This window comes from Bos indicus, chromosome 29 (assembly GCF_029378745.1).
Source record: "Bos indicus isolate NIAB-ARS_2022 breed Sahiwal x Tharparkar chromosome 29, NIAB-ARS_B.indTharparkar_mat_pri_1.0, whole genome shotgun sequence".
Taxonomy (NCBI): Eukaryota; Metazoa; Chordata; class Mammalia; order Artiodactyla; family Bovidae; genus Bos; species Bos indicus.
In genome coordinates, this window is record NC_091788.1 from 38,039,331 (window position 1) to 38,049,707 (window position 10,377).

At 48.0% G+C, this 10,377-nt stretch overlaps 1 protein-coding gene across 1 annotated transcript; it reads left to right on the forward strand.

Annotated features, from left to right (window-relative positions):
• The first annotated feature begins 1,870 nt into the window (after positions 1–1,870).
• Positions 1,871–10,165, forward strand: LOC109554722 (pregnancy-associated glycoprotein 2-like). Its single transcript, XM_019955390.2, has 9 exons — positions 1,871–1,923; positions 3,000–3,153; positions 3,707–3,824; positions 3,928–4,046; positions 5,257–5,450; positions 6,592–6,708; positions 8,285–8,426; positions 8,511–8,606; positions 10,013–10,165. The coding sequence occupies exons 1-9, from the start codon at positions 1,871–1,873 to the stop codon at positions 10,163–10,165; spliced, it is 1,146 nt and encodes a 381-aa protein (XP_019810949.2).
• The last annotated feature ends 212 nt before the right edge of the window (positions 10,166–10,377 follow it).

Here is a 10,377-nt window from a genome sequence, read left to right on the forward strand (position 1 = left end):
ATGGCAACCCACTCCAGTGTTCTTGCCTGGAGAATCCCATGGACGGAGGAGTCTGGCAGGCTACAGTCCATGGGATTGCAAAGAGTCAGACACAAAGAGCATCACATTTCTTCCAATATTGAAACTGCTCTTTTGTAATACTGCTATAGAACTTCCAACATCCGCTGGATCATTGAAAAAGCAAGAGAGTTCCAGAAAAACATCTATTTCTGCTTTATTGACTATGCCAAAGCCTTTGACTGTGTGGACCACAGTAAACTGTTGAAAATTCTGGAAGAGATGGGAATACCAGACCACCTGACCTGCCTCTTGAGAAACCTGTATGCAGGTCAGGGAGCAACAGTTAGAACTGGACATGGAATAATAGACTGGTTCCAAATAGGAAAAGGAGTATGTCAAGGCTGTATATTGTCACCCTGCTTATTTAACTTACACGCAGAGTACATCATGAGAAACACTGGGCTGAAAGAAGCACAAGCTGGAATCAAGATTGCTGAGAGAAATCTCAATAACCTTAGATATGCAGATGACATCACCCTTATGGCAGAAAGTGAAGAGGAACTAAAGAGCCTCTTGATGAAAGTGAAAGAGGAGAGTGAAAGAGTTGGCTTAAAGCTCAACATTCAGAAAACTAACATCACGGCATCTGGTCCCATCACTTCATGGCAGATAGATGGGGAAACAGTGGAAACAGTGTCAGACTTTATTTTTCTGGGCTCCAAAATCACTGCAGATGGTGATTGCAGCCATGAAATTAAAAGACTCTTACTCCTTGGAAGGAAAGTTACGTCCAACCTAGATAGCATATTGAAAAGCAAAGATATTACTTTGCCAACAAAGGTCCATCCAGTCAAGGCTATGGTTTTTCCAGTGGTAATGTATGGATGTGAGAGTTGGGCTGTGAAGAAAGCTGAGCACTGAAGAATTGATGCTTTTGAACTGTGGTGTTGGAGAAGACTCTTGAGACTCCTTGGACTGTAAGGAGATCCAACCAGTCCATCCTAAAGGAGATCAGTCCTGGGTGTTTATTGGAAGGACTGATGCTAAAGCTGAAACTCCAATACTTTGGGCAACTCATGTGAAGAGTTGACTCATTGGAAAGGACCCTGATCCTGGGAGGGATAGGGGACAGGAGGAGAAGGGGACGATAGAGGATGAGATGGCTGGATGGCATCACTGACTTGATGGACATGGGTTTGAGTGAACTCTGGGAGTAGGGAGTTGGTGATGGACAGGGAGGCCTGGTATGCTGCAATTCATAGGGTCACAAAGAGTCGGACATGACTGAGTGACTGAACTGAACTGATAGAACTTCGATGCAGTTTGGTGTCAATGGTGTGTCTGGTCTGTGTCATCTGTCACACTATCTAAAGCCACTCATATGTCACCGCACCGGGTTGTGTTGTGCAAGTCGTTTCAGTCCTGTCCGACTCTGCCGTTTGACCTCTCCTCTCCAACTGAGGACAGCAATGCACATCTCATGAGGTGGCTAGGAAGACCCCATGAGATCACAAATGTCTAACATGGCCCTTAACGTTTACCTTTATCACCTTATTAGCAGTGTTTTACCTACAAGTTGGGACGAGTCTCCCCACTCTTAGATTGTGCAGTTCAGTTTGGTTTTTCACCCAAGAACGAAGGAAGAGATTACAGTGGAATTTTCTGTATTATGAGAGTTTTCCAAGTCCATTCCTCACAGTCACCAATGGAGGCAAAGATTTTATCTAGAGGTTCATATTTCTCATCAGACTCATGGTGGCTTAAAGGAGAACATTAGAGCAGGTTAGAGCATATATAGCTAGGTAATCTTCACCGCCAGTGCATGCTCAGAACTCAATCTGTCTTGAGCACTTCAGTGGAGGACAAAAACATGAAGTGGCTTGGACTTCTCGGGCTGGTGGCCTTCTCAGAGTGCATGGTCATGTAAGTGAGGGGACTATAAGTGACATCGTCCCTTTTTTATTATTGTTTATTCTCGTCCTCTTATTCTTCCACCTGTCAGGGTTAGAAGGGAATGTAATCACTCCCTGACAGTCTAAAGTCAACTCTCACTTGTTGCTAAGTACTTTGCCACAGACTCTGTGAGGCCCTAGGCTCTCCAGGCAAACCTGTAGGATCACACAACTCCTGGGGTCCAGCCACGTCATGTCCTATGTAAAATTGCATTCCTTGAAGTTGTTCAGTGCGCATCCTGTGCAACTGTAGATGTGGTGTGAAGAAACAACGTTTCTCCTGTATGTGGTTCTAGGTCTCCTCTCTGGTCTCTCTTCATTTCTGTGTGAATGTGTCTGTCTTCAACTCTATCTCCCTATTTTATCTGTCTCTTTGGATGTCTCTGTGCATGCAGAACTCTCTTAGATTTTCTCCTTTTTAAAAACATTCTTCTTGGCTTCTCTTAACCTCCTTAATGTATTCCCCATCTCCTGGCCTCCTCTCTTCTGCTTGAGCCCAGAAGAAAGATCAGTAGTACTATTTCTGTGCTCTTTTAGCTCTAACAAGCAGTGTGACCTCAGCCAAGTCTCCAACTCCCTGCATTTCAAATTCCTCCCGTGTTTAAAGAGGATGATGAAGCCCTTCTACCTCCCTCCCCGAGCTTCCTTGAGAAGGATACAGTGGGATGACCACAGCAATGATAATGGCTGCCATTGCTGAGGCTTCCTGTATATCAGGTGCATTATATCCATCATCTCTCTTAATATCCAAGCCATTCTATGTAGGGGATGGTGTTGGTGGGGATTTTTTTTTCTTCCACCTTTTTACCATTGAGGAAATTGAGACTTCAGTGGTCATATGCCTTACCCAAGATTACGCAAAGAACCTATGTTCAGACCTAGGTCTTTGCCATGGTCATTGCATGGCATCCTGATAATAAGGTGACACTCATAAAAATGCTTGGAAGATACACAGTGCTGTTCCAACATCAGGTATGACAGTCTTTATAACACAGACAGCTGATTGCTGCCCCTTCTTTGTTTTCTTTTCCTCATGGCCGGTGAAAGAATCCCTCTTAGGCAAATGAAGACCATGCGAGAAACCCTAAGGGAAAGAAATTTGCTGACAAATTTCTCTGAGGAACACCCTTACAACCTGTCCCAGAAAGCTGCTAATGATCAAAACATAATTTATCATCATCCCTTGAGGAGCTATAAGGATGTGAGTGTGTTGGGAGGATGGTGCTCCACAGCGCCCCCTGGTGCTCTGGCTTTGCACTGGGGTTCAAGTGGAGATGCCAGTGGGGTTGTTGGGGCTGGGGCTCCTGCAGGAGGCAGAAACACGGCAGGGAATAAATAAAGTGGCCACCTGCCTGTTGTTGAGAGGTCATGGTCCGAGTTTAGAAGAAGTGGCCTGGTGTGATTGAGGAGGGCCATCTGTAAGAGAAGGGGCTCAGTTTGGAAGAGGAGACTGGAGAGCTTCTCAAATGAAGGCCCCACGATTTCCCTCTTGGTCCAGTGGTTAAGAATCTGTGCTTCCATTGAAGGAGTGGCGGGTTCCATCCTTAGTCAAGACAGTAAGATTCAGTATGCCATGCAGCCCTAACAGAAAGAAAAGGAATCACATCAGGCGGTGATCTGAGCAAAGGCTGTGTGGCGTGATTGGAGAGTGATTTCAGGAGACATGGGACACCTCAAGGGTGGCAGCAATCTGCGAATCAAGGGTGGCCAGTGCAGCCAAGTGTTCCCTAATCACCCCACCTTGGCCTCTGTAGTTTTCCTACATCGGCAACATCAACATTGGAACACCCCCTCAGGAGTTCCAGGTCCTCTTTGACACCGGCTCATCTAGCTTGTGGGTGCCCTCCATATACTGCCAGAGTTCCAGCTGCTGTGAGTACCTGCTCCCCTCCCCACCTCGCCCATCTTATGTTTCCCCTCCAACTCCCTTCTCCATTCTTGGCACCTGGGGGACATTCATCTCTTGTGTCTGCAGATAAACACAATAGCTTCGTCCCTTGTAACTCCTCCACCTTCAAGGCCACGAACAAGATCTTCAATACCAACTACACCGCTACATCGATAAAGGGATATCTTGTCTATGACACTGTTCGGGTAATGTGGAAACAGAAGCTAAGCTGGGGCTGCCCAGGGAGCAACCACTGCTTACAAAACAGATGCCGGACCAGCTGGCAGTACCCTAGTGACTGGATGTCTGCCCCTCAGGACCCTGTCCCTGGATAGATAGCGCCTCAGCTGACACACAAACTCCCAGAATAGCTAATCCAGACAGTGGCTTGGGGTGTGGACTTACAGCTCCTTTGCCCGTGAGCAGCTCAAGATTCATTTCACTGGGAGCAGGGAGTGGGGGAGAAAACACCACATTTATATTCTCAGACTATGCTGGCACTTTCAAGGTAATAACTCATGTGACCCTGCAGCAATCACACGCAGCAGGTACTATGATTAGCTTCATGACACAGGTGAAGGAACTGAGGTGCAGAGAGCAAGGGCCTTGCCAGGGTCACACACCTATTAAGTGGTGGCTGGCCAATCAGGACTCAAGCAGGTGTGGGAATTTGGGAAGAGGATAAAACTGATCCAGGGTCCCTGGGTCAGCACAGAGCTTCAGGTATCCAGACAGGGAAAGCAGGGGGTCAAACACGTGGGAGGGGACTGATAAATGGGTTCTCACTCAAGGGGAATTTTGACAGTATAATAAAAACTATGGCCTGACTTCCCCAAAGTGCTTGAATATTTCTGCACCCACCCCACCCTTTCTCTTTCCTCTCTCTCTTTTTTCCTCTGTCTTTCCTGAACAAACACATGCACACACAAACACATCCCCAAATGCGTTTCCCAGGCAGAATTTTCTGGAGGTCCTTGCCAGTGATATTATATCATGGGGCCTCTTTCTCTTTGGGCAGATGTAGAATTCATAAGCATTGCCTTGAATTCAGTTCATTTCTGTCATCACATCATAGTGATGCTGAAGAGAAGGCTATTCTGCTCTCTACTCATTTTGTCCTCAGGGGGCACCATCGGGTCCTGTCCTGACTCTTGGTTGCCCCACCTGTACAGAAGGCATGACGGCCAATTTGACTCACTCAGATGGTGTTTGCAGGAGGAGCAGGTGTTGTTAAAAACCACAGCCCCGCAAAAATGGAACAAGAATTCCTGTCCCAGCTTGGTCTAACCATCTGAGATCAGTCCAGAGTACAGCCAGGCTTCAGTTCTTCTCTGCAGTGCTAATGACATCTACACCCCAGCCCAGTCCCAGCTCCATTTCCCAATCCTTTATGTGGGAACACTCTCCTCTCTACAGATCGGGAACCTTGTTAGTGTGGCCCAGCCATTTGGCCTAAGCCTGAAGGAGTTTGGGTTTGACGATGTACCATTTGATGGCATCCTGGGACTAGGTTACCCACGCCGCACTATCACAGGGGCCAACCCGATCTTCGACAACCTGTGGAAACAAGGAGTCATTTCTGAGCCTGTCTTTGCCTTCTACTTGAGCAGGTAAATCTGAGGTGGGCCAGACCTCTCTAATTCAGTGGTAAGGTGCTCCCAGTTGCATGAAAAATTACAGACCACATGATCTGGAAGTTTTCTGAGAGATAGTCTAGCCCAGGGTAACTATGGCCCCAGGGCCTTGCCTGGCCCCACCACTGGTATTTGTAAATAAACTTTTATTGATCAAAACTATGATCATGGGCTCAGGGACAGGGACTTGGGCTCAGGACATGGGCTCAGGGACAGGGACAGGTCCAGTGGGTGGGGGAAGAGGGAGAACAATGGAAGGTGTCAGGAAACAGGTTGGAGGAAAAAGCAATAGGATTTGCTGATGGATTTGATATGGAAGGGCTTCCCTGGTGACTCAGATATTAAAGAATGTGCCTACAATGCAAGGCACTCAGCTTTGATCCCTAGATCAGGAAGCTTCCCTGGAGAAGGGAATGGCTATCTACTCCAGGATTTTTGCTTGGAGAATTCCAAGGACAGAGGAGCCTGGTGGGCTATTGTCCATGGGGTTGCAAAGAGTCAGACACGACTGAGTGACTAACACACACACACCAACACACTTAGAAGGAGAGTGGTGGCATGAATGTTTCCTTCTGCACTAACACTTCCCCAGGAGCCCAGGACCAGCTACACAGTCTGTGGGAGCCAGTGCAAAATAAAAATGTGGGACCCTTTGTTTAACAAGTATTTGGATTTCAAGACAGGGAGAGCCCCATGAACAGCACAGGTCACAGGCTCGTGAAGCCAACCCTGGGTGAGACTGAACCCTCACCCTCATTGTCCTTGAGCCTCGGCTGTTTTTGAAAAATGACAGGCTAGACAAGGAGGAAGCCAGACTCCTCCAGCACAGTATCCTCTGAGGGTATTTCTGAGCATTTAAGTAGCCATACAGGACCAGGTCCTCCTTAGAAAGTTGGGTGGTCAAAACCCAGCCTGGCTGCCTACCTTTGAACTTCTTCTGTGATACTCATTAGCTGTGACCAACCCGGGTCCACTACTCAATCCCTCTGAGCCTCGGTTTCTGCATCTGTAAAATGGATTCTGTAGTAGTGCCTCTGATGGGTGGATAAGCACAACCCTCAGATAGCGTGTGGTGTTACTCTCCTCCAGCAAGATCCTCTCTTCTTTCTCTCCACAGTCAGAAAGAGAACGGCAGCGTGGTGATGTTTGGAGGGGTGAACCGTGCCTACTATAAGGGAGAACTCAACTGGGTACCAGTGTCCCAAGTGGGCAGCTGGCATATAAACATAGACAGGTAAGCCTCTCCCTCTGAGAGCCACCCCAAGTGAGGCTCCCACATGTGCACATGGACACATGCAGACACACACGAATGCACCCCAGCTACACAGTCACACACACAGACACAGACTCCACCCAAAAAGACCCACATAGAAGTACACACAGCATCAGACTTATAAACACACAAAGGCACACAAATACCGACACAAAATCGGACACATAGAGAAACAGTGATATGCAGACACACACACACACCCGAGACACAAACAGACACATGCAGACATGCAAGCACACAGATAGACACACCACCCGTGGATTGATAATCACCCCAGGCCGCCTGATCAGGGCTCTGATCAGGAGAATGGGGTCCAGAGAGGCCTGTGTAGCTGGGGGAGGGCTGCACTCATCACACTGTGAGGTGAGGAACATGTTTGAGGACCTAAAGTGTAGTGAAAAGAGGATCAGGGAGAATTTCACCAGCCTGAACATGGTTGTGATAAGATGACCAACTGTCCAGGGCTACCTGGGACTGAGAAAGTTCTCAGTACAAAGTACTGCCTGTTTAAAAACAGGGCAAGGCCTTAATAAACCGGTAAAATTGGTCTTCTTAAGGAGAAGCTACCCAGCAGTGGAGAGAGGTTGGCTGCAATCTTGAGATTTGAAAGCTAATCAAACAGAGAGATACCTTCCTAGCCATAGCTACCTGCTTTTCTTCCAAGGCACACAGTGGGGCAGGGGCTATGACAGAAGGAATCAGGAAGCTGGGATTCAGGAGTGGCCTGAAAACAAGGGGCAATAATTGATGGGAATCTGTGTGATACCCTCAGATAAATCCTTTGCTGTGTTTCAGTGGCCCTCTGGGCTAGCTCAGGCATTGCCTGGCTGAGGGCCTCAGTGTCTGAGCCAGATGAAGGGGCGGTGCAGGAAGACAACCTTTCCCAGGGCAGCCTGGGTCTCCCTCCCACTAACACTCTGAGCACCTGCTGCCTCAGGGAACCTCCATATTCACTCTTATTATTGGTCAGACACCAGATATAGGTATCTGGATGTTCCTCATTCATTTTTTCATGGATTAATTCATTCATTCACAAGCATACACTTGCATCCCTTGTGTGCTGGGCACTTGGGGGAGGCACTGAGGACACAACTTGCCCTCCCATCTAGTGAGGCAGACGCACCCAAAATGACTCACACAGTGAATTACCACCTCGGCACCTGCTAAACATGGGGAAGAGTCTACAGAGACTGAGCAAGACAGAAGCCTGATCTGGGTTAGGGGGAAGACTTCATTGATAAAGTGACATTTAACCTGGAAACTAAAAGATGAGAACAAATCATCTAGACCAAGGAGATAGATGGTCTTCTAGGAGGGGTGATCAGCACATGCCAAGGCCCTGAGATATGAAAGAGCTGGTGCATTCAATAACTGAAGGGAAGTCAAAGAGGATGAAATGACCAGAACAAAGGAAAACAGGGTCAGGGCAAGGGTTGAAAGGCTGTTCAGGAGACAGTCACGCAGGCACGTTCAGGGGGCAGTCGTGGGGGAGATTTCAGAGTGATGCTGGTGCCTGTTTTATCCCATTTTTTCTCAGCATCTCCATGAACGGGACAGTGATTGCTTGTAAACGTGGCTGCCAGGCCCTCTTGGATACGGGGACCGCCTTTCTGCGTGGCCCAAGAGGATCGGTCAGCAAAATCCAGAAACTCATCCATGCCAGGCCCATCGATCGTGAGGTGAAGGGTCACTCCACGGGGTCACTCCCAGGCTCTCCACACAAAGATCAGCAGAGCCAACCTCTCTCCCTCTTTCTGTTACAGCACGTGGTTTCCTGCCAAGCCATCGGGACACTGCCTCCTGCTGTCTTCACTATCAATGGGATAGACTATCCAGTACCCGCCCAAGCTTACATCCAAGTGAGGGGATAACCCTGGGCACTGGTTCTCAAATCTGGGACTTGCAGGAACCCTTAGACTGCTGCTGGGAGGAGGGCGCCCTCTGCAGGCTCAGCCACATCATTGTGGCTCCCACAAAACCAACCACTTGAGAGTAAAGGACAGTCTGGGACATCCATCCTCCTGAAATAAGTGTGGAGTCACTACCCCATGCTGGTGTGGTGGGAGTCACAAGGAGAGGGGAACACTAAGGGCCTTTGCCTTAAACAGCTTTAGTTCAAACAGAGCCCTCAGATGCACGAAGATGGAAAGTCAGCTCTAGCAATCTGTGAAATAGCCAAGTGACAAGGAGGGTTGGCTGGGGACAGACCCAGTGTTCTCTCCCACTCTAGTGATTAACAGTCTCCATTCCCTTCTTGAAAGTGTCCAGGTTGGGATCATAAATTATGTGGTTACCCTAGTCCTTGGCTGCAACTTCCCCTTGCTAAGCCCCAGTGCCCCATCTGTGAGTTGGGATACCTAACTCCTCAGGTGGGTGCTAATATGAGGAAAGGGTGCACAGAGACTGCACAACTCTTGCACACGTTTGAGGCTTAATGTCAGTTCTCTATGGGAGTTCAGAGCAGGCTAATGGGCTCAAAGAAGCTTTTGAGGAAGACAGGGAATTTCATTAATTCTAAAACCCCAGACTCATGGAGACCTAAGGAATGCTTCTTGGTCAATGCAAATCTAAACTGGATTCCATGCAAATGGCACCCCTGGGGGCTGGGCAAAGGGGTTCTGGGGGCAGATTAGGGGTGATGAGGGCTACAGACTTGGGGGCACTAGGGAAAATCACCAACCCAGCCTGGAGTGACCAGGGAGGGTGAGTGTGGGTCAAGGAAGACTTCAGGGAGGGCTCGAGCACAGTTTTAAGGAAAAGGGTTGTGGGGAAGGAGAAGAAACAGCATTTTCTGTAGAAAAAAGAGGGAGCAAGGAACAGCAAGGAATTATGGGCCATTCTTGTTCTCTTTTTAAAAATTTTATTGAAGTAAGTTGATTTACAATGATCTGTTTTTTCCTGCCATAAAGCAAAGATACTCAATTATATATGTGTATATATATATTTTTCATATTATTTTCCATTACTATTTATCATGGGATGTTGAATATGGTTCCCTGTATTATACAGTATGGCTTTGTTGTTTATCCATCCTCTCTATATGTTTGCATCTTATAATCCCTGCCTGTCTGCCCCTTTTCCTCCCTAATGGCAACCGCATGTCTTGGCCCTTCTAGTTCTTGGAAGAGCCCCTACTTCCACCACTGCTGAGAGAGTCACTTGATTCTTACCAAAGGAAGGAAGTAAAACCAGGAAACGTGTCAGGATATTGACGAGGGAGGCAGGTAAGGGCTTAGGCTGACTGCTCTGTGTTTTGTTTCCCCAGAGTTTGTCGGGCTACTGCTTCAGCAACTTTCTTGTGCGCCCACAGCGTGTGAACGAGTCGGAGACCTGGATCCTGGGTGAGGTCTTCCTGAGGCTGTATTTCTCAGTTTTCGATCGAGGAAACAACAGGATTGGCCTGGCTCCCGCAGTGTAAATGCTGGGCTACTTCAGGAATCAATCAGGCCCACTCCAAACACATACTCATGTGAGGGCACCCTGGGTGGGGCCAGGGATGCTGGTGAACTGTGTTTGTTGCGCTGCAAATCCCTACTCTCTATAGAGAATAAAGGATTTCATCTCAATGGTGCTCATATGAATAGGTGCCTCTCTTTGGGTCAGGGAGGTGCATCACATTTGGGAAGGATC